This window comes from Clupea harengus, chromosome 15, assembly GCF_900700415.2.
Source record: "Clupea harengus chromosome 15, Ch_v2.0.2, whole genome shotgun sequence".
Classification (NCBI taxonomy): domain Eukaryota; kingdom Metazoa; phylum Chordata; class Actinopteri; order Clupeiformes; family Clupeidae; genus Clupea; species Clupea harengus.
Window position 1 is genome coordinate 20,185,904 of NC_045166.1, and position 25,000 is coordinate 20,210,903.

The 25,000-nt window shown below is 44.8% G+C and overlaps 1 protein-coding gene across 7 annotated transcripts in view; it reads left to right on the top strand.

The window, feature by feature from the left end:
* The window catches only part of LOC105904186 (pleckstrin homology domain-containing family G member 1), an 83,597-nt gene that overhangs the window by 26,008 nt on the left and 32,589 nt on the right, over positions 1–25,000 (top strand). For 2 of the 7 annotated variants that reach the window (XM_031581432.2, XM_031581433.2), the window contains exon 1: positions 14,127–14,396. The exons of 3 other annotated variants lie outside the window; for them this stretch is intronic. Coding sequence is in view for 2 of the 4 variants with exons in the window: in XM_031581430.2 (XP_031437290.1) it covers positions 19,165–19,174 (10 nt within the window). In the remaining 2 variants the exon portion in view is untranslated. Of the gene's footprint in view, positions 1–14,126; positions 14,397–18,687; positions 19,175–25,000 lie in introns of those variants that run through there. 2 more of the 7 variants (XM_031581430.2, XM_031581431.2) reach the window with 1 other exon arrangement.

Genomic DNA, 25,000 nt, shown 5'->3' on the forward strand with positions numbered 1-25,000 from the left:
TCCCTTGGTGACCTGTGCACCTCTGCAGGAATCTGGGGCTCTCAACCTGCTCTCTGTCACTGTAATACCCCCTGAGAGATGAAGATATAGAGGCCCATTCGTCATTAGTATGGGTCACTGGGTTAGGCTGGTTTTCAGAGGCAAACTCATCTGTGTATCTGTCTGTCTGCCTGCCTATCTATGAGTTTTCCTCTGAAAACCAGCCTAACCCAGTGACCCATACTAACGACGAATGGGTCTCTTTATCTTCGACCTCTCAGTTGGCCCGCCCACAGACTGACATGATTGGTCAGCTGTACAGTGCATTTAGAATGTTTTCAGACCCTTTCAAGTTTTCCACATTTTGTTTCAGACTCATCTAAAAGTGGATTCAATTCAAATGAATTTTTCTTCTCATCAGTCTACACACAATACTCCACAATGACGAAGCATATTGTGTTAATTTATTAAATATAAAAGACTGAAATATCCCATTTACATAGGTTTTCAGACCCTTGGTTATTACACTTGCTCATTGATTGGAGTCTTCCTGTGCCTAATTGAATTCATTGGACATAATTAGGAAAGGCACACATCTGTCTATATAAGGTGTCACAGTTGATGGGGTATGTCAGAGTGAAAAACAAGCCATGAGGTTGAGAGAATTGTCTGTAGACCTGTGAGACAGGATTGTGTCAAGACACTGATCTGGGGAAGGATACAAGAACATTTCTGCTGCATTGAAAGTGCCCAAATGGAAGAGATTTAGAACAGTCTTCCTAGATCTGGCCGCTCAGCCAAACTGAGCAATCGGGGACAAAGAGCATTGGTCAGACAGGTAACCAAGAGCCCAATCATCACTACAAATGAGTTACAGAGTTCCTTTGTGGAGATGAGAGAACCTCCCAGAAGGACAATCGTTAGTGCAGCACTCCACCAGCAGGCCTTTATGGTAGATTAGTCAGACGGAAGCCATTCCTTACTAAAAGGCACATGATGGCTCACTGGGAGTTTGCCAGAAACTCTCATCACTCTCAGACCATGAGAAGCAAAACCTCTGATCTGATGAAACAAAGTTTTTGGCCACAATCCTAACGCTGTGTGTAGAGGAAACCAGGCACTAAGCATCACCTCATTAATACCTTCCCTACAGTCAAACACGGTGGTGGCAGCATCATGCTGTGAGGATGTTTTTCTGGGACCAGGACTAGGAGACTAGTCAGGATAGAGGGACCCAATAGAGCATGAAAATGAGAGAGACCTGAAAATGGCTGATGCCGATGCTCCCCAGCCAACCTGGTTGAGCTTAAACAATTCTGCCAAGAAGAAAAGAAAGGTGTGCCAAGCTTGTCATTCCCAAGAAGACTTGAGGCTGTCATTGCTGCCAAAGGTGCTTTAACCAAATACTTATTGAAGGGTCTTGGTTAAATGTGATTTCTCAGTGTTTTATATTTAATACTTTTTCAAAACACTCCAAAAACCTGTTTTTGCTTTGTCACTGTGGAGTATGGTGTGTAGACTGATGAGAAACAAATTCATTTAATTAATTTTAAGATAAGTCTGAAACGTAACAAAATGTTGACATTTCGACATTGTAACAAAAGGTCTGAAAACATTCCAAATGCATTGTATACTACTTACAGAGCTGGAGTCCATTTTGAGATCTGTCTCCACCTTAAATGGCCCGTCCACAGTATGTCACACAGTATGCTTGTCGTCATGTACAATAGATTCCTCACAAAGCTGGAAATTATGGTCCAAACGATGGTCATTAGCTGTTCATGATGTTAGTCATGCGCACTGTAGGACAACATCCATGAGAAAGTTTTTATCTCTGCATCAGAAAATAAACATCATCATCTCAGATCAGCTGTTATGGTGAATAATGCCCTGTGTCCCCTTCCTCACCAGCGTGTGAGTCTTCTACTCTGGGTAGCATCAGGATGCTCAACTAGGAGACATTTTGATGTCCAAGTATGTATCATTTAATGAGCTCACTTTCTCTAACACTGTATTTGTGTGCGTGTGTATTGAGGCATGTTTAGGTGTGTATCTGTATGATCTGTATATGTGTTTGTAATGACACAGTTTTGACAGGACTGAATAAGAGGCCCAGTAATCCATACTCCTCGTGCTCCTCTCTCTCTCTCTCTCTCTCTCTCTCTGTGTGTGTGTGTGTGTGTGTGTGTGTGTGTGTGTGTGTGTGTGTGTGTGTGTGTGTGTGTGTGTGTGTGTGTGTGTGTGTGTGTGTGTGAGTGTGAGAGAGAGAGAGAGGTTTTAAGCAGCCCCTTTTTTTTGGTCATTCCATTCATAATAATACCCAATTCCCCCTGAATGCCGATGCACAATAGGCACAATCTCCCATTATGATTGGATCCTATCGTCAAAGGCCACAGTGGCATCACCAGTAGAATGTGTCACAATTTCTAATGCCCTACTTCTGGTCAAATGGTGTGTGTGTGTGTGTGTGTTTGTGACTTTTTGTGGTTGAGTGTGTTTGTGTGAGTTTGTGACTGTGTGTTTGTGTGTGTGTGCTCTCCTGCGGGCTTTAGCAAGTGAGGGTGTGGGTGTGTGTAGCAATGCATGTGTGTAACAGCTGGTTGTTGGTCTTTAAGTGCGTCTCTCTGGCTGGACAATGGAAATGTCTCAGCTGGCGAACTCCTGCCTAGACCCTGCTGCCATTGTGCCCCTGACCCTAGCAGATGTGTGTGTGTGTCTGTGTGTGTGTGTGTGTGTGTTAGCAGCAGCATTTGCTAATGTGTGGATAAACTTTTGTGAATGAACGTAAGCACATGTGTTTTTCTGTGTGTCTGTGTGTGTGTGTGTGTGTGTGTGTGTGTGTGTGTGGTGAGTTTGTGAGGTGATTCCCTAGGTGTGTGGAGTAAAGTCCCTTTTGTGATGAACATCTATGAGGTATTGGAAATTCCTATGGAGTGTGTGTGGCCTGGCCATTGTGCTGTGGGACCTTAGCAGATGTGGCCTGAACAATGAGCTGTGTAAATAAAAGGAAATGGGGTATAAATAGCCCTGTGTGTGTTTGTGTGCCTGTGAGGGTTTAGCAATTTCACTGTGATGGCATTTAGTATCATCAGATCAAACGTAACTGTCTGACCATATGCCTCCCTCCCTCTCTCTCTCTCTCTCTCTCTCTCTCTCTCTCTCTCTCTCTCTCTCTCTCTCTCAGTTCCTCTTGTCTCTTCCTCTCTTTTTTCCTCCCTTCTCCGCCCTGATTACTGACATGGTGGAGTAAAAAGGAAAAAGAGAAGAAACAGAGAGAAGAGATGGAGAGATCCCTTACTACTTCTTTAATGTCTTTAAGAGCTGTGTATACCTTCATCACAGGGTTTCAGGCGTTTTTAAACTTCTGAGTCTTGGTCCCAAAAAACCCATGGAGAGAACATTGCTAAAAATACACACACACACACACACACACACACACACACACACACACACACACACACTCCTTTCCAGGACAGTGGCTCCCTGGCTGGGCTCAGTAGAAGTAGGCCACTGCTGAGGTCCGATAAAGACGTGAAGGTTCTTTGCTGAGATGCCATCACTTGAGAAAAACATAAACACTCACTCTCTCTCTCTCATTAAAGTTCTGCTCACTCAGAGCAGAGCCAAGGTGGACCTGACCATGCCAAGACAAAGAGTGGCAATCGCCACCATCTCTTAATGAAAACATCTTTGGCCCACAACTGAGCAATCACACTGCTGCTACTGCTAACTACTGCTGCTGTCAGCCAGAGAGAGACAGGAAGAAAAACAAGAACACAGAGATGGGGTCTACTTGCCATGGTTTTTTATTTGTATAGGCAGTGTGCATGTATTACAAGGACACATGGTCTGGTCAGGTTACACACGCACACGCACGCACACACACACACACACTCACATACATGTGCGCGCGCATCGACTTTGCTATGCTCCCATATAGTAGCATACACACAGACATACACACACTTACTAGAAACCACTAAGCCTTTGGTTTTAGGATAATAAGAATAACAAGTGATGTCTGTAAAGCATATGTCTAGACATACACTCCAAGGGTATCAAGTGTGTGGAAAGGGTGTTCTCTTATAATTGACCCACTTTACAATACTTTTCTTATACAGAGTTTAATGAAGGGACAAAAAGTGTGCTCTCTAGTGTGTAGGTGGTGAATGTTTCCCATAAGTGTCTTTCTTTGGGTTGTTCTAGAAAAGAGAGTGAGAGAGAAATGTATAGCGAAGAGACATACTCCCTGCCTTTGACCCTGGTCTCCAAGGTAATGATACTCTGATGGCATCACCAATCTGCAAGCCAGTCAGAAAATATCTTTTAACAACAGTGATGGTCTTTGTCTGTCTGTCTGTCTGTAGTCTTGACATGAAAGGGTTGGTGTCTTGCTTTGCTGAGCTCCATCGCCAGAGTTCTGTTGGCTTATTGTTTGTGTGCTGAGCTGTACGATGTAAACAGGTCCTCTGTGTAAACACCTACTTAGTGAAGGTGGACGGTTCCCACTGCTTAATAAGGCCTAAATTGTAGCCGTTACCAGCTAAACACACACGCTTGTGTACTCACGCACGCACCAACGCTAGTTAACAGACAGGCTCTCTCTCTCTCTCTCACACACACACGCACGCACACACACACACGCACACGCACGCACAGGAACACAGTGTGTGCACAAGTTTCACTGTAGTAAAATAATCCTGTTCCCACAGCACCACTCCTAACACCACCCCTATTATTGCCCTTACTGGGCCATTAGCCCTGTAAAGCTGAACTAAGCATTTCTTTGTGTGTCTGTGTGTGTGTGTGTGTGTGTCTCTGTGTGTTTGTTTGTCCGATGTCACGTTACCTCCTGATTACAAAGTCTTTGACTTTCACTGTAAGTTTGCCTGGCCTTATCTTATTTCCCCTCACACTGCGTTAGGTTTCTGTGTCTTGATTTGTCTGGACTGGATGTGTCTGCGTGTGTTTGGCCATTTCTCAGTTCTCAGATGATCTTCCTGTTCCCATCTCACTTACATATTACACACACACACACACACACACACACACACACACACACACACACACACATTCTCAAACACACACACATACAGATACTCAAACATACATGTTGAAAAACACACACACACACGCATATATATATCTCCAAGCACAGATAAACACACTCAGAATCTGCCGTTGACCTGTGTTCCAAAGTCTTTACCTCCTCTCTCTCTCTAGTCTGCTGTTCTATCACTCCCTCTCTCCGCCCCCCTCTCTCTCCCTTCCTCCCTCCCTTCTTCCTTCCCTTCCTCACTCCCTCCCTGCTTCCTCGCTCTCTTTTTCTCTCTCGCAACTTCTACCTCTCTTTCTCGTCCTAGTTCCTGCATTCTGTGACAGCACCCGAGGGAGCAAGTGTGTGTGTGTGTGTGGGTGCTGGGTTAGACATAAAAGAGCTAGTGTGTGTGTGTGTGTGTGTGTGTGTGTGTGTGTGTGGCATATGTGCGTTGTCATTGAGGCTGCCCCATGCCCCAATTTAACGACACACTTACACTAAAACTCCATAAAGCACCAGATAGCCAAGAGAAAGATGCAAGTGAGAGGGGGGCGAGAAATGGAGAAAGAGACATGCAGGAGGAGTTGTTGAGAAGCAGAAGGACGAGCTTGAGAAAAAAGAGGAGAGATGGAGAGAAAAAAGGGGGAGAGCGGGAGGGAGAGTGAGATAGAAGAGACATCCGAGAGTGGGGGTTGTTTAGAGGCCTCAGGCCAGGGGTGACATTTCCAGGCCGTTGGGTTAGGGTTTTAGGCACGGGGGAGGAAAGGTTAAGGGTGGGGTTTGTCGCCAGAGGAGGTGTGTGTGTATGCATGCGTGCGGGTGTGTGTGTGTGGTGGAGTGTGGTCACATTGTCTCCACACTACTCACATCTCATCAGTGTCATTTTGGGCGGAACCCCTACCTACCAACCGACCCATTACCTTCTGGATGAGTCATCACACAAACTCATTCACTGATAAAACCAACCATTTAGCTGCGGCCCTGCAGCTAAAGATCAGCAGTAAGTCTGAAAGAGAGTTGGACAGTTGTACAAACTGACTGTCAAGGCCAGCCGTTTAGCTGCTAAATGCTACTGAAGGCCATCTTCTTGCCATTTAGCCGCTAAATGCTATTGAATGCCATCTTCCAACCATTTAGCTGCTAAATGCTACCACCTTCTCTGTATTTAGCAGTTAAAGGGTCTGACTATTTCTCATTTGGTTTAGAAAGAAATGAGGACATCGCTGCTTCAATCTAATAGTACGCCTTTTAGGTCAGTCTATTTAGGGGTAGAGGGACTGCTAAATCTCCTCCTGTGAGGCTTTTGATAGAGTTTATAGTCCATACTGAGGGAAGGATCCTGTTCATATTAAACCATCAACAACTAAGAAACGTTCTGGATGTACGGGTATGTTGGAGGATGGATGGATGAATGGATAGATGGATGGACAGATGACAGATGTGTGTACATATAAACAGTTGGATTGTTGAGGGCAGTGTTGGGGTCCCTGAGATGCTGATGGGCTGAAACTCTGCTGCTCATGCCTGGCTGCTCCGACCACTGAGGGGTGACCTGGGCTGTCTTTGCACACGGTGTGTTCCAGTTGTAATCGCAAGGCCGAATTTCCCAGTTCCAAGTCGGACATTTCAAAAGGAGTGCCCCCTGAAGTCGGAATTCCAACTCAGAAAGTCGGAAGAACTTCATCAACCCCAACTTCAGAATCCAAGATGGCTGCCCCACTCATCAACTTTATTAGCACTTCTGTCTTATTTTTGTCTCATTAAATTAGTGTTACACAACTTCTATCTGTGGACATGTTGCTATGGTGTTTGAAATGCGCAAAATACAGCATAATGGTATTGCTAACCTCAGGTAACAGTTGCTAACAAACAACTGGTATTGCACTTGTTTTCCGACTTGTCACTGGAACATAATCAACTTGTTATGTCATTCCCAGTTCTGACTTCCGAGGTAAATGGAACACACCAACAATACTGAAGAGAGAGAGAGAGAGAGAGAGAGAGGCACATACACATGCCTGATGGATTTGCATACAGACATACCCAGGGGAAAGGTGTGACCTACACCAAACACAATACTGGGAGCCTCCTCAGTAATCTCACTTACTTAGTGTGTGCGTGTACACGTCTGTGTACCTGTGTGTGTGTGTGTGTGTGTACTGCAAGAGATGTTGGAAAAAGGGTAATCCAAGTTGTCTCTTTTGAGTATAAACAGGATCATCAGATAGATAGATTGTGTTATAGTTTGCATCATAACCGTTGTAATCAATCTACTTCTCTTATTTGTCTGCTTTCCCAGATAATATCACAGTGAAATATGTCACTACCACCATATGCGTACATTAATGCAGCAGCACAGAGTTTTGGTCTAAAACTAGCAGGCTTACTACTTCCAAGTCTTGCAAAAAGTCTGTGAACACCACCAACAGCTGTGTTGGCACTGATTAAAGCTTGCTAACGCGCTAACAGGTGTCTTCTGGTGATATCGTTAGCAATGTCATGTTATGAAAGCTTTTCTTATTTTTTTAACAGGGTTAAAAAACACACACACACAGCTATATTTATTGTAGTTTAAAGAGTATGTGTGATTTTAAGATTTTATGCAAAAATATTTCATTTTCTGAATTTGTTTGCATAGCTTGGGCATGTGTGGTTTTGTGTTCATATATATATGTGTGTGTTTTTGTGTGTAGTGCACTCACATTCTATTTGTTGTTTAGGAAAGCACTGTGTCAGGACATTCCTTATGTCCTAACACACATTTAAACTCACTGCTAAATACACATCTGGCTGTAGTTATCTGTCTCTCTCTCTCTACCTCTGTGTGTGGAAAAGTCTAAAAGAGGAACTTAAAACACAGATAACCTGTTATTAGACAGACTTGTGTACTCATGTTTAATAGGTTTGTGTGTGTGTAAGACATTCATCCACATGTTTTAATGCTTTGGTCAATCAGGCAGTAGTGAAGGTAAAGAAACATGCCTAGAACAATTCAATCCCTCCCTCCCTTCACCTTTCTCTCCCTCCCTTCACCTCTCTCTCTCTCTCCATCTTTCTCTCTTCATCTCTCTCTCTCACATCGTTGATTTCACACTAATTTGAAACGTGGATTATCTCATACACATATCTAATCTGTCTTGTCTTTCTCTTTCGTTTTTCTTTTTTATTCCTGGAAGGGCTGTCCTTACCAGAAATATCCATGGAGGAGGGGGTGAGGGGGATAGATTGCAGTGAGAAAGACAGTGGGAGAGACAGAGGGAGGGAGGGAGAGAGAGTGAAAGAGAAAGGGGTCTCCTTGGTCTCTGTAAATACTGCTGCTGTTTGATTTGGACAGCATTCAGAGAGCCTTTGTTGAATATGACATGACCAGACTTCTGAAGGTGTGTGTGTGTGTGTGTGTGTGTGTGTGTGTGTGTGTGTGTGTGTGTGTGTGTGTGTGTGTGTGTGTGTGTGTGTGTGTGTGTGTGTGTGTGTGTGTGTGTGTGTGTGTGTGTGTGTGTGTGTGTGTGTGTGTGTGTGCGCTAGGAAACCCTCTGAGCAGCAGCTCTGCAGATATTAGAACTGGGGAAAAACAGCAGGATGGAGAAAGGAGGGGGGGGGGGGCTATACTAGTGAAGAGCTAGTGGGCAGCATCTCTCTCCAGTCTGTCTGTCTGCCAGTTAGACATACACACTCTCTCTCTCTCACTCTCTCTCTCTCTCGCTCTCTCACACACAAACATGCCCGCTCTCTCTCTCTCTCTCCCTCTTTCTCACACACACACTCCCTCACTCACTCTCTCACACACACACACAAACACACACACACACAGTACTTGCTTGGCAGTATTCTCCACTTAAGTCCTTTCTCATTCTCTGTGTTTACAGAGTTGTCCAGCGGTCTTGGCTGTTTGTTGATATCTCCACAGAATGTCCTCATCCTTGACTGGATTCCTCGTAACATACCTTACCCTACCCCACCCTACAACCTGCTACTTCTCATTATGTTAGAACTCTTAATCCCCGACGAGACAAGCTGCAACTACTTGAAACCAGCAACTAGTTTCGGCAATAAATCGTTCTAAAATCAGGGAGCTTTTTGGGACAGCTTGGGGCAGCTTGCAATAGCACCAACGTTTCCATGACGATGCCTTTGTTACACACTTCTTGTAGCCAGATATGAAATAGCTAGCTGGTTATTTAGCCAGCAAAGGTAATAAACTAGCCGACAACAGTCAGTCGAATTGCGCTTTTGTGACTTTGTTACCATACACGTGTGCGTGTGTGTTTTATATTTGTGTGTATGTGTATGTTTATGTGTGTGTTTGTGTGTATGTGTATGTGTGTGTGTGTGTGTGCGTGTCTCTTCTTTCCTCTCGTCTTTCCCCCAGACTCCACTCCGTCTATCGAGTCTCTACCATTTACCGCTCCATTATTCTCTCCTCCCTTCTTTCTCTCTCTCTGTCTCTCTCTGTTTCCTCTTCTGTATGGCAGTCTCTTTCTCACTCCCTCTCTCACTCACTCTGTCTCTCCTTCTCTTCTCTCTGTCAGTCTGTCCGTCTCCCCCCTCCGTCTCTCTTTCATTAGTGAGTGTGTTGTGGTGATAGTGGTGTGCCCGGCTCCAGTCTCTCTGACTGCACTAATGCCAAACATATGGGCCAATACTGCTTATTTAGAACTGAGAGTGTGTGTGTGTGTGTGTGTGTGTGTGTGTGGTGTGTGGTGTGCGCGTGTGTGCGTCCTCTCTTTATATTTATAACTGAACTGCTGTGTGTACGTGTGTGTGTTTTATGTGTATAAAAGGGTGAACTTAATTTATAATAATGAGCTTGTGTGTGTTTGTGATTTTATGTGTGTGTGATTTTATGTGTGTGTGTGTGTGGTGTGTGTATGAGAGAGAGAGAGAGAGAGAGAGAGAGACCTTTGACATATTTATAACTATAAAGAAAAACCTTGTGGTGTGTGCCTAAATTAGTCCCCAAAAAGACTGAATGTATGTGTGTGCACACATTTGTTTGTGTGTAAATGACTGGTGTGTGTGTGTGTGTGTGTGTGTGTGTGTGTGTGTGTAATATGTGCTCTTCTGTCCTGTACCCTCTCAAGCCGAATCTGAACTACATTTTTTAAGCACTGGCGAACAGGAACAGGAACGTCTATTTAAAGCTATTAGCCTTTATGCTGCCCGCCACTCTCTCCCAGCACACACCGTCACTGACACAGACCCAGACCCAGCAAAGCAGTCTGTTTTTAAGCGAAAAGTTCTAAAACGAATATGCTACTAATAAATGAATACTGCGGTTTACTGCAGAAATGAAACTGGCTAACATTTTGTTTTTGGTCTTTCCAAGGCAAGTCTATTGACTGTTAATCTAGGTGTAGACAAGCCCCATAATGCCTCCTTCACATTAGGTATGGTTTGGTATATTATAACATTGTTATAACATCAGTCATAGTGTACTGAAACTGAAGTTTTCTGGTTTGTTCAGTTAATTAATGCATTAAGTACCGATAGTTGGTGAAGTCATGATCATTGTTACCAAATTAAGGATGATGTCATATTTTGCAAATTGAAGGGCAACCACCCCCTGATTCACCACCTTTGACTCGGAACTCGAGAGGATGATGTCACATCTGGTTTGCCTCTTACATACATGCGCATTTTGGTTTGAATGAAACTGCACATAGACACACTCACCCACATACAAACACACACTCTCACACACACACACACACACACACACAAACAGACCACATTTAAGCCCCTGACGAGCCCTAAAGCTTGATAGGTAATTCTGTGAACTCTACTATATGGTAAATTATCAGTACAGATATTGAGGCCAATCATGCAATGCTAGTTTGATTTCACAACACATGGATTATTGAAGCTGTAACATTTCATTTCATGTTCACTAACGCTAAGTCATGTTAATTAATGTTAATTAATGGAGCCGTCCTGGTAATTGTTACTAAATTTAGCAATGATGTAACACCTGCAAACTGAAGGGCAACCACTCCACAACTGCCCCATTTCACTCAGAACCTCAGGAGGATGATGTCACATCCTGTTTGCCTGCTAATCTCTAAACATCCGGGGACGGGAAGCCAAAGTGATTTCCTGTCGCTACGGCAAACGTGCGTATCGCAGGGTCGCCTCCTGCTCCGTCCAGAACACTGCCCCGAGGCTCCGGTCGGACGTCACCAACCTCTTTGTGTTGAGTCACATAGTCCGTGTCACAGAGCCAGGAGTCAGGAGCATGTTCCTGAAGCTTGACTGGCAGAGCCAATAACACTGAACTTGTTACTGAACACTTGATTTTTCAACGTGGGCCCTATTTTTAGATCTTTTTGGGTCCAAACCTTAACTAAGGACGATTAATGATCAAAATCAGTCCAGTATTGAGTTTGAATGCTAACACCAGCAACCGCAAAACAGTATATATATATATATATATATAGTTACACTGACATTACGCTTTTATCCAGATATACATTTACAATAACATCTCATTTGTTAACTCCGCTATATATACCGTGGGGAAAATAAGTATTTGACCCCCTGCCGATTTCGCAAGTTTGGCCACTTGCAAAGAAATGTGTGATCTATAATTGTAATGGTAGGTCTATTTTAACAGTGAGAAACAGAATATCAACAAAAACATCCAGAAAACTGCATTTTATAACAGTTATGAATTTATTTGCATTTGTTGCGGCAAATAAGTATTTGAACCCCTACCAAACAAGAATTCTGGCTCCCACAGACCAGTTATGTGCCCACGAGGCACACAGATTAGTCCTCATTAGGCCTAACAAGGTACACCTGATCTCAACTGGTGACGTGTATAAAAGAAACCTGTCCAAAGAATCATACTCCACACCTTCAACCTCACCACCATGGGCAAGACCAAAGAGTTGTCCAAGGACGTCAGAGATAAGATTGTAGACCTGCACAAGGCTGGAATGGGCTACAAAACCATCGTCAAGCAGCTGGGTGAGAAGCAGACAACTGTTGGTGCATTTATTAGAAAATGGAAGCAACACCAAACAACTGTCAATCGCCCTCGGCCTGGGGCTCCATGCAAGATCTCGCCTCGTGCAGTATCGGTGATCATCCGAAACATGCAGGATAACCCCAGAACTACACGGGGGGAGCTTGTGAATGATCTCAAGGCAGCTGGGACCCTAGTCACCAAGAAAACCATTGGCAACACACTATGCCGTAATGGTTTGAAGTCCTGCAGCACTCACAAGGTCCCCCTGCTCAAGGAAGCACATGTACACATGCACATGCACATGTCTGAAGTTTGCCAATGAACACTTGAATGATTCTAAGGAGGATTGGGAGACAGGATGTGGTCAGATGAGACCAAAATCAAGCTCTTTGGCATCAACTCAACTTGCCGCGTTTGGAGGGGGAAGAATGCTGAATATGACCCCAAGAACACCATCCCCACCGTCAAGCATGGAGGTGGAAACATTATGCTTTGGGGCTGTTTCTCTGCCAAGGGTACAGGACGACTCCACCGCATTGAGGGGACTATGGATGGGGCCATGTACCGTGGAATATTGAGCTTGAACCTCATTCCCTCATTCCCTCCCATTGAAAACGCAACCTTAAGGATTTGGAGAGGATCTGCAAAGAGGAGTGGACCAAAATCCCTCCTGAGATGTGTGTAAACCTGGTGACCAACTAGAAGAACAGTCTGACGTCATGATAAGGATTTCAGTCCGACGGTGGTTCTGTTATCACTTTTCTTTAAGTACACAGGTGATATCTGCTGTGTGTGTGTGTGTGTGTGTGAGTGTGTGTGTGGGCTTTCTGGAAGAAAGCCGACTTTGTCTGACTGATCTTTTGCCTACATGTATTGTTAAATGAGCCTAGTATGGCTTGGCTGGCCTGGAGACCTTTGTCTACCGCTTATGAACAATGTTGTATATTTTCCTAGTGTAAAGTAACTCTGTGTGTGTGGATGCGTGGGTGTGTATGTTAAAGAGCAAAAATTTCATTGAAACTAAACTGCATGTGGTCACACCTCTATGTATTTGTGTGTGTGTGTGTGTGTGTGTGTGTGTGGAGCATGAACTTGCAGTGCTGACAGCAACATGAGCAATTTCAATCCCTGGAAGTGTGGGTCAGAAACGGGCTGCAGGGACTTTCCTCTTACAGGACAGGAGTGAGTGTGTGTGCGTGTGTGTGTGTGCGTGCTGGCATATAGTAAAAGTGCACTTTAACTGTTGTAAATAACCCGCTGATGTAATTATTTGACACATTTAACACTTACCTCTTTATATATACAAAATACTGTCAGACACACACACACCAGAAGGAACGGGTGTCTGTTTGTGAAGTTCATTCACAGCTGAAGGTCATCTCTTCAGTGCTTGCTTTTCTGACCTGGATTCTGAAGCAACACCTTTGTGTGTGTGTGTGTGTGTGTGTGTGTGTGTGTGTGTGTGTGTGTGTGTGTGTGTGTGTGTGTGTGTGTGTGTGTGTGTGTGTGTGTGTGTGTGTGTGTGTGTGTGTGTGTGTGTGGTTTCCAGTAAAGCACGTGTCTCTGTCCATTGGCCTCACAATAAACTCTGAGAGCGAGAGAGAGAAAATGGGAGAAAGGGCTTCGAGTACCCCCAGTTTTGGAGCAGTGTGTGTGTGTCTCTGGAGCAGTGTGTGTGTGTTTCTTTAGGGTGTCTTCGTGTGACCCAGTTGTGTTCTGGGAGGCAGACTGCCCTTGGCTTCCATTTTTGTCACTCTCCCTCGCTGTCTCTCTCTTTCACTCTCTCTCTCTGTCTTTCTTTCTCTAATTTGTGTTGCCTGCAGTGTTGGCCCTGGTCCAGCTCTCGCTGTGTTCATGTAAGTGGTTGCTGTGGATAAATTGCCTGTGTGTGTGTGTGTGTGTGTGTGTGTGTGTGTCTGTCTGAGAGTGCAATTAAGGAAAAGTGAACGAAAAAGTGAATGTGTGTTCTGAAAGGCAACCCTTATAGCTCATGTACTTTCTGGATGTGTGTGTGTGTGTGTATGTATGTGTGAGTTTCCTTGCTTCCCTTCACTCTCTTATTCCACCTCTCTCTCCCTTTTTCTCCTCTATCTCTCTCTCCCTCTCCCTCCCTCTCTCTCACTTCCTCTCTCTCCGGCCGGCGCTTTTTGCGCTCGCAGTGTTGATCTCATTGAGGTGGAGACGTGGTGAGAGTTGGATCAGCCCGACAGTGACTCACACAGTGAGAGTGTCAAAGTGATAAAGCGACACTATTGAGTGTGAGTGTGTGTGTGTGAGTGTGAGTGTGGTTTTGTGCGCGCGGAGCTAAAAACCACTGACCATGGAATTACACCTCAAAAGGATATCATACTTCCGAATAGCAACTCGCAGGATTGGAAAAAAGTAGTTTTTTTGTGATCCCAGTAATTGAAGGTAAGTTACCTCTTGGTTTGTCTGTGTGGCCATCACATTCATTCTCATGCTCACACAAACACACTCACACACACTTATTGTATTTTCACTCCGCAACACTGACAGGTTCCACTCATAGCGGATGCTGCTGGTTGGTTCTAGACTATTATAGTTTCATGTGTAGAAAAAAATACGCACCTGAAACAGTTCTAATGGTCCAGTGTCCCTGAGCACATAGACTGTGGGTGATGAGGACTGTTTTAATTGACTGAATTTGTGTGTACCACAGTGTGAAATTACAGTACCCAGGGACGCATTTAGTGACCGGGTAATGGTAGCCTTTCGTCTGTGTGTGTGTGTGTGTGTGTGTGTGTGTGTGTGTGTGTTTAAGTGTTTAATTAGGCAGACCATTTTGCGAGACATGACTAACAACTCTGAATCTTCATTATATCTTCATTTGGTGTGTTTCTGTGTGTGAGTGTGTTAGGTGTGAGGGAGTGTATGCGTTAACCAATTTCGTGCGGCTCTCCAGAAGCCAGACTGTGGGAAGAGACATGACTAACTATGTCTAAGATATCAATTATCACAACTTTTTTGTGCGCAAGAGAGATGGATGGGTGGTGTGTGTGTGTGTGTGTGTGTGTGTGTGTGTGTGTGTGTGTGTGTGTGTGTGTGTGTGTGTGTGCGTACCTGTTTTTTTCTACTTTCCAAGTTTCACTTTTTTGTCTCACTTTTTTGTCTTTCACTTCTTTCTACCATTTTTTCACTCTCTCATTTGCTCTCTTCCCGTATTAATCTATTATCTTCGCTCTCCTCTTCCCTTTCTCTCTCTCTCTCTCCTTCATCAGCACTGTGTGTAATCTCTGTCCTCTCTATGTACAGTCGTGTTGTGTTGTGTTGTGTTGTGTGGTGTAGTGTTGTGTGTTGCGTTGTTATGTTGTGTTTTGCGTTGCATGGCCTGTTGCGTTGCATTGCGCTGGGCTTCATTTTGTGTTGTTTTGCGTTGCGTTTTGCCTTGCATTTTGCGTTGCGCTGCGTTGGCTGTCCTTCTCTCTTGTGATTTCACTTGTTTGTTTTCTGTCATCTGGAGCATTTGAGCAGCAAGAGGAGTTACAGCACTGTAAGGTTGGAGAGGAGGGAAGGGGGACCTGCCACAGTGTCAGTGACCACACACAATGTGTGTGTGTTTGAGTGTGTGTGTGTGTGTGTGTGTGTGTGTGTGTGTGTTTGAGTGTGTGTGTGTGTGTGTCCAAATAGAAACTGCTGCGTCACAAGCTACTTCTTAGAACAAAAATATTGAGTGGGTTCTAGCCAATGAGTATAGTTTATTTGCAATATATTTATGTATCTGTGTGTGTGTTTGTTTGTTTGTGTGTGTGTGTGTGTGTGTGTCTGTGTGTTTTTTTCCTCCAGCCAAATGCTCTGCTGCATCACAAGCGAAACTATCTGCAGTGGTCTCTGATCGATTAATTTAGTTTTAGTGTATGTGTGTGTGAGGAAGCACACCCAAGGATATGTCTCTTTTTTTTTTTCTCTCAAAGACTTTCTTCCTGTCAGCCAAACATTGCTTCTGAACACACAGGGCAGGGCGAACAGAAGGAAGCACACTGCACACATAAGCACAAGGAAATGGAACATCAATTAATACTGATGGATGTGGACACGTATATGTTGACGTGTGTGTGTGTGTGTGTGTATGTGTGTGTGCATCCGCAACCTGCGTGTGTGTCTCGACTCACATGAGTATCTTTGTGTGTGTCTGAGTATGTCCTTGTATGTGTCTAGGTATACCCTAAGTTGCAAGTTTATTAGTTATAAGTGCACTAAAACAGTTTCAGAGAGGTGGCTATTCAGGTGTATGATCATTTTAGAGGATGTAGTTTGTGATGCTGTTAAACTGTATTTAATTAAACACAAAGATGTGTCTGTTATTTAGCCTAACTGGTTAAACCGGGGTGGTCAAAATAATGCAAACACGATAGGAAACTGCAGTACAATTCAACAGCCCCACAAACTGCAGCCTCCAAAATGAGCACACAGTTGAATCAACAGCTCTGTAAATTAGTTTAAACAAATACGGAATGTTATAACCTTCATGAAGCTAAGATTTAGTATATGAGTCTGGCTTAGCTTTAGCTCAGTGTTCCTAATAAAGTGGTGTGTGTGTGTGTGTGTGTGTGTGTGTGTGTGTGTGTGTGTGTGTGTGTGTGTGTGTGTGTGAGAGAGAGAGAGAGAGAGCATGATCCTATTCTAGAGACAGCTCCATATAGGTTGTTGCTGTGGCTGGTGAGGAGTGTTGTCAAGCTTCTTGCTGTCTCTCCATAATTACTCTACTGGAATTTCCAGTCCAGTCTGCCTGGACATCAGCACTGACATTCCTTAACATGTCCTGGCATTGGGGTGTGTGTGTGTGTGTGTGTGTGTGTGTGAGAGAGTGTGCGCCACATTCACCATGGACCATGTGTAGTTGTCCAAATTATATGTGTTTGCAACATCTGTCCATGTACAGGGCCATATTGTGTTCACACACATACACACACACATATAGACACGCACGCACACACGCGCACACACACACACACACACAGAATATCGGTTTTAGAATGTTGCTGTGGAAACAGACTGGTGGAATTTAGTGTTGGTGGCACAGCTGGGAAAACAGAGTGGTCACTACATTGCCTGTGTGTGTGTGTGTGTTCTTGCTGTGTTATCTCTCTCTCTCTCTCTCTCTCTCTCTTTCTCTTGCTCTCTATCGCTCCGTGTCATAGCTAACTGGGATACCTCTGCCCCGTTACCATGACGACGGGCTGGCCATAATCATAATGCCCCAAAACCAAAAAGAGACGGAGGCTGCGCTGGGGCTTCGTCCCACGTCAGGGAGGAGAACATGTGTGACACTTGGTCTTGTTTTGTGTGTGGTGCTTCGGCTTTAAGGTTTTAGTCTTTTAGTTGCTGTTGTTTTTAGTTGCTTAACTCTCACTAGATCTTAAAGAGTTGGAGGATGTGTGTGTGTGTGTGTGTGTGTGTGTGTGTGTGTGTGTGTTTTAAGTTGCATGACTTGACTCTGTCTTTTTTGGTGTGCATCGTGGTGGTTTGTGTGTATGAAACTAAATGTGTTTCAAACCCTTACTCTGCCACTACCCTGGTGTGTTTTCTGCTGAGCCCTTCTCTACATGTAGTCCGCACACACACACACACACACACTGGTCAAACAATGGGAGGAGAACTCTATGGGAGAGAGGAGGGGCAGCTTTTGTGTGTGTGACGGTTCTCGGGCTATTGATCTAGCATTAGACTTCCCCCACCACCACCGCTGTTTGAAATAGCACTGTGTGTGTGTGTGTGTGAGTGTGTGTTTGTGTGTTGGGGGCAGGGGGATGCCTCTTGTGAACCTGCTGACTAACACAAGTGTCTCAGCGCCTGCTGTCTTGTCATTACACACACACACACACACACACACACACTCACAGACCAGCGCGCGCAAACACACACACACACACACACACACACACTCACAGACCAGCGCGCGCAAACACACACACACACACACACACACACACACACACACACACACACACACACACACACACACTCACACACAGACTGGCGCGCACGTATGCACACACTCACAGACTTGTCCACTCACTACCTGATGAATTTCAGCTGTTTTGAGAAGTCCTTCAGATTCACGGGAACACGTCACATCTGGGAAAGTAGCTCAGATTATCCGCAGAGGGAGAAAGAAAGAAAGAAAGAAAGAAAGAAAGAAAGAAAGAAAGCACCAGAAACCAGAGAGGGAGGACAAGAGGGGGATTGAGAGAAGATTGAGAGAATTCAAATATGCCCAGACAGAGGAAGAGAGGAAGAGGGAGAGACAGATTGAAAGAGAGAAAAAGAAAGAGAGAGTGATTAAAAGAGGGAGAATTTAAATGTGTTTAGATAGAGAAAAAGAGGGAGAGAGAGAGAAAGAAAGAGAGAGAGAGAGATTGAGAGAGGGGGAATGTTAATGTGTCCAGACAGAGACGCACTTTGAGCTCCTTGTAATTTGCTGCTGTTGAGTGGGGGTGGAGTTAGAGAGAGAGAGAAACAGAAGTAGCCAGGCAAGGGGTGAGAGAGAGAGAGAGAGAGAGAGAGAGAGAGAGAGAGAGAGAGAGAGAGAGAGAGAGAGAGAGAGAGAGAGAGAGAGAGAGAGAGAGAGAGAGAGAGAGAGAGAGAGAGAGAGAGAGAGAGAGAGAGAGAGACAGAAGTAGCCAGGCAAGGGGAGGGGGAGAGAGAGAAGTAGTGAGGGGAGGGATTGAGCGTGGGTGAGTGTGTGTGTGCGCGCGAGAGAGAGCAAGTCAGGACTATTCAGTGTTTCAATGACACAGAAAGAGAGAAGTCCATTTCAGCGCTACAAACGGTCTGTGTGTGTACGAGTGCGCAAGCGAGTGTGTGTGTGTGTGTCTGAGCAGTTCTCAGACTGAACAAGCCTGTGAGTGCTCATTGTGGACGTTTACATGTACACACACACACACGCATAACACACACACACTCAGGCTCTATCCTGGACGAGGCGGCGTGTAGGAGACCTTTTCTTTCAACAGATGGAGATTTACTTGATCGGCTCTGTGGAATACACACATTCTTGATCTCTCTCTGGCACTCTCTCATACACACACACACACACACACCCTCACAGGCACACACGCACACACACTCACAGAGCACGGGAGTTTGGATATGAAACGTTGGAGTGTGTTTGAAGTTTACTTCAGTCTCAAATCAGGACTTTTCCACCTGAGGATTCAGCATGCCTACTGGTAAGACCGCGTGATATATGGATTTGACCTGTCTGTGTGTGTGTGTGTGCGTGTGTGTGTGTGTGTGAGTGTGCGTGAGTAAACGAGGGTGAGTTTGGGGGATCTATCTCCAGGTCAGAAAGGCTTTACATGTGTAAGGTGTGGGCTGCAGGGTTTATGCAGTGTTGGTGGTGTTTTGATTTAAAGTGCACCTTCTCCCTGCTGAACTGTGAATGGGGTTACTCTGTGCAGTGTGGGACTGCAAACAGACAGCTCTGTGTGTGTGTGTGTGTGTGTGTGTGTGTGTGTGTGTGTGTGTGTGTGTGTGTGTGTGTGTGTGTGTGTGTGGTGGGCAAATGAAGGTGGTTGCTTGGCTGGCAGTGAATGGCACCCTCTCTCTGGTGTTGCCTGGACGAGCTGATGTTTCTGTTGCTATGTCATAACACTGCGTGTGTGTGTGTGTGTGTGTGTGTGTTTGTTTGATACAGTGATTTGAGTTCTGCAGGTGTGTGATATGGGTAGTTTTAAGAGTTGTTTAGTACTGGGACAGTGACAGTGGACTCATGCGTGTGTGTGTTTATCTCTGTGTTTGTGTGTGTGTGTGGGGGGGGGGGGGTGCAGGGGGTGTAGAGAGAGAATATGTATGTTTTTGTCTGCTATCATTTCATACAAACAAGAGTTTTGATTTTACTAGGTGGCACGCCTTTTGTTTTCATTCAGTGTGTGTGTGTGTGTGTGTGTGTGTGTGTGTGTGTGTGTGTGTGTATAGCGTGCAGCGCAGTGGCTGCCCCATATCTGTGTCTGTGATGTTTTGTTATTGTGTCAAGCGCTCTCACCCCACACAAGGGGGGTCAGCCGTGGCACTGTTGAAAATGCCAGTCTCCTACTGTCCTACTCCCTCTCTCTACCTCTCTCTCTCCCTCCCTCTCCCTTCCTCCCTCTCCCTCCCTCCCTCCTTCCATTACTCTCTTGCTCTTCCCTCTCTCTCCCTCCCTCCCTCCCTCCCTCCCTCCTTCCCTTACTCTCTTTCTCTCCTACCTCTCTCTTTCCTCCCTCTCTCTCTCTCTCTCTCTCCTTCCCTTACTCTACCTCTCTTTCTCTCTCTCTCCTTCCCTTACTTCACCTCTCTCTCTCGCTCTCTTTCTCTCTCTCTCCCACCAGTGACCCAAATTAGTCTCCCAGGGTCTGTGGGAGGGGGGGGGGGGGATTTGTGTGTGTGAGTGGGGGGGGGGGGATAATTACAATTTAGAGGCGTTGTTAGACAATACCAGCCCTCCACCCCCATGCCACAACCCTCTGAGACATCTGCCCCCAACCCCCATGAGATCTGCCCCAGCTGGGGAGAGAGGGAGAGAGTCTAGAGGTGGAGTGGAAATTACTTGAAGAAAGTTAGTGTTAACTGTTTTTGTGTTTGTGTGTGTGTGTGTGTGTGTGTGTGTGTGTGTGTGTGTGTGTGTGTGTGTGTGTTCAGTTTGGTTCCATGGGCTGTGCCCCAAACCAGCAGTAGGGAGGATAAGTAGTGCCCTTGTGCGCTGGTGATGTTGGGGCAGATGCCATACTGCAGCGCTGGATGCTGATCTCCGCTAAGCTGTGCTGTGTGTTGTTGCCGTCTCATTTTGGTGGACAGGGAAGATTTCTGGTGTCCCTCTCACACACACGGAGACACACACACAGCTCTCGCTCTCTCTCTGTGTGCCTATTTAAAGTGCAGGTTTGAGTTTCTGTGTGTGCTAAGGTCTTCTGAAATCCTATCAGGGGCCAGTCTCAGGGCACTAAGTCATGGCCAGGGAGGTCCCGTGTGTGTGTGTGTGTGTGTGTGTCTCTGTGTGTGTGTGTGTGTGTGTGAAAGACACTCAGAATAAATAGCCTATCTGCCCTCCTCCCAGCCATTCTTACCTCTGTTCTCATGTCAGAGATTCTTCAGATTAATGGAAACTCCCATGGCTTAGTGTGGCTCCTGTTGTTGTATGTTGCTATGTCATAAGTGTGTGTGTGTGTGTGTGTGTGTGTGTGTGTGTGTGTGTCTCCTGTTGTTGTATGTCACTATGTCATAAGCATGTGTGTGTGTGTGTGTGTGTGTGTCTCCTGTTGTTATATCAGCATCATAAACGTACAGGATGTCAAGACGTTAGCATGTTATAAACATGCTATTAATGGCCACCTTGAGGCCAAGGTGCAAATTTGTGTATGACGTGTGTCTGGTAACCATGTCTGTGAAAGTCATTTGGATCTGGTATGCTAGAGCTACGTGTTTGTGTAGTTTTATGCGTGTGTGTGTGTGCACGTCTTACTGTGTCAGTGCGAGTGTTCGAAAGTTGCCATCGCTTTGCAGATGATGCTATTGATAATTTATCAAACAGCCATGCTTCTGTTCTTGTGTGTGTGTTGTGAGGGTGTTTGCTTGCCAGCTGTTTTCCCCCATTGATTCATTGCAGTTTATAAATCATTTCACCATGTGTGAGTTATGGTAGACTATTCACTGAAGGGTACATTTTTCCATTTTTCAATCTCACAATCAACACCACACACACACACACACACACACACACACACACACACACACACACACACACACACACACACACACACACACACACACACACACACACACACACAGTCTAGACTCTTTTGTGAGTGAGTTGTCCTGTCCTGTGTTCTCGGAGCCTCCGCTCTAAGTAGTCCTTTCCCGGCAGTGTGAAATCTGCCTGACATGCAGCTTGTGTGGAAGGGCCCCCCCCCCCCCTACACGTACACACACACACACACACACACATTCATTCAAATGGTATTATTGCTGCTCAAAAGTATTATGAAATCAGTAAGACTGAAATCAGTAAGGCTGATTTGGGGTTTCCAGATCACATTAGTAGAAAACCTATTAAATACTAACATCACTGACACCATTCTAAACACTGTAAGGTTATGTGAAGTGTATATATGTAAAGTGATATGAAGTTGTATGTATGTCAGTTGTGCGGAGTGTATATTTGGAAACACATCATACTTTTTGAACATTCTAATAAAAGAATGTGTTCATCAACAATGTAAGATGGGATAAATTCCATGTTTGATGGACCCAGATATTCTTTAGAACGTTCCTTCTGTAACATTCTAAACACACTGGTGTGGTGGTACCCGCTGAAGGTTAGGAACAGAGGTGATTAGGGCCCTGGAAGAACAGAACCACAACCGACGTTGGCCCAGATGTGGCCCAGATGTGGCCCAGATGTGGCGTGGTGACCGGATGGTTCCAGGGTCAACTTAAAATCTGGGAAGGGTGAGAGACAGGAAGAAAGGGACATTTTTAGAGTTGTGACTAACACTGGGTGATTACAGAGATGAAGAGATAAAGAGAGGGAGGGAGGGAGAGGGAGGGAGAGGGAGGGAGAGGGAGGGAGAGAGAGGGAGAGAGAGGGAGAGAGAGGGAGAGAGAGAGAGAGAGGAAGGAGGGGTTTGAGTGCTTGACTAATGACTTTGACCTGTCCTCTTTTTCTCTCTTCCCTTTCTTTGGCTCTTTTTTTCTGCTTTGTTATCTGATGTCTTCTTTTAGTCCAGTATCTATTATTTAAGATTCACAGACTCACTAAAACAGACACACATGCGCACACACACACACACACACACACACACACACACTAATTAAGCATATATCACATTCAAATCCCTATTAATGTGTTAACTGAAGTCATCTAAATGGATTCCAGCTTTTGCTATAAGACTGACGCCTGTGTGTGTTCATTGTAGTTTAGTAAATTAGTGTTATAATGCTGCCTAGAAGTAATCTCTTTAAGACCACTTTTGGTCTAAATCCAGAGCTGAAGTGTGTGTGTGTGTGTGTGTGGTGTGCATGTGACTTCAGTAACTAAATGCAGTTATGTGTGTTTGTGTGTGACTTCAGTAACTGAATGCAGTTGTGTGTGTGTGTGTGTGTGTGTGTGTGTGTGTGTGACTTCAGTAACTGAATGCAGTTATGTGTGTGTGTGCATACATGCATTAAGGAAGGCTCTAAGGGGATGTCAGTAACTGTAAATGCAGTTGTGTGTGTGTGTGTGTGTGTCTGAAAAATCGATTAGATGCACTGTAAGGCCTGACCTTGCCATGATGAAAGAGGTTGGAAATCCCCCCAATCTGGCAACCAAATACATTGTTTAGACCCATCATGAGAACTTTATCGGCTTCTCCAACTTTCTTAATTTTGTCATCTCACTTTCACACACACATAAACACACACACACACACACACACACACACACACACACACACACATATGTATATATACACACTCTCACAATAGGACAGAAGAATTACAGGGTATTCAGAAATACATTATGCCAGCCTATAGTGTTGCCAAAACACATTATGTAATCGCTATTTTGATGCTTTTTTGGCCTAAGGCAGAGAGAGGGAGAGTGTTTTCAGTTTTGTGTGTTTTTTTACCTTCTGCATATGGATGTGTGTGCATGTGCATTTGTGTTAAAGACTGTGTGTGTGTGTGTGTGTGTGTGTGTGTGTTATTTGCAAGACTGTGTGTGTGTGTGTGTTTTTTGCAAGACTCTGTGTGTGTGTGTGTGTGTGTGTGTGTGTGTTATTTGCAAGAGTGTGTGTGTGTGTGTGTGTGTCTGTGTGTGTTATTTTAGTTTTACACAGGCATAAGTACATGTTTAGCAGGGTAGTCTCAGCCATAGCAATGATCTCACTGCCCAGCTGAAGTATTTGGAGTAGAGAAGGCAAGCAGATGTAAACCTTTTACTGCTCAGCTACTATAAATACGGATGACTGGAGGTCCTCAATGACCAGCAGTCAGTCTTTCTTTCCATCGCTTTCCAGTCTTTCTTTTCCCTCTGTTCATTCTCTTTCTCTTCTTCCTCTCTCTCCCTCTATCACTCACACACGCATGCACACACACACACACGTACGCACGCACACACACACACACACACACACACCTCTACAAATACATCATGTTAGTTAGTTGCCTGGTTTCATGGTGTGATTCAAAATCATTGCGGTTTATGTTCATAGCAGGTCCAAGGGAATTGGCTGAGGTGTGTGTGTGTGTGTGTGTGTGTGTGTGTGTGTGTGTGTGCTTTTTCATTTCTGTGTCGATTGAATGACAATAGTGAAAAAGAGAAGAAGAGAAAGATAAAAAAGAAAAGATGGATAAAAGAGAAGAGAAGAGAAGAAGAGAGAGAGTGTGAAGTAAAAGAAGAGAGTGGCAGGGCCTTTCCAAACTTCTGTCGTATGTGTGTGTGTGTCTTTCTTTGTTGTGTGTGTGTGTGTGTGTGTGTGTGTGTGTGTGTGTGTGGTTTTGTGTGAGTGTGTGTTTGCTTGTGTCTGTTGTTTTTGCTTCTCTGTGTGCACTTTTTAATTTGTGTGTCGAGTGAATAACAGAGAAAAGGAGAGGAAGAAAGGGATGAAAAAGAAAAGATGGATAAAAGAAAAGAAGAGAGTGGGGCCTTTCCAAACTTCCATTGTCTGTTGAGTGCTGTTGAGGTATGTGTGTGTGTGTGTGTGTGTTTCTGTGGGAGTGTTTGTGTCTGTATTTTTTGCTTCTATGTGTGTGTGAGTTTGTGTCTGTGTTTTTTGCTTCTGTGTGTGCACTTTTTAATTTGTGTGTTGATTGAATAGAGAAAAAGAGAGGAAGAGAGAGATGAAAAAGAAAAGACTGATAAAAGAAGAGTGCTGTTGAGGTGTGTGTGTGTGTGTGTCTGTTTGCTTCTGTGTGTGTGTTCCTGTGTGAGTGTGTTTTTTTGTGTGTGTTTTTGCCTCTGTGTTTGGTGTGTATGTTTTTTGCGAGTGTGTGTGTGTGTGTGTGTGTGTGTGTGTGTGTGTGTAGGTAATGATGTC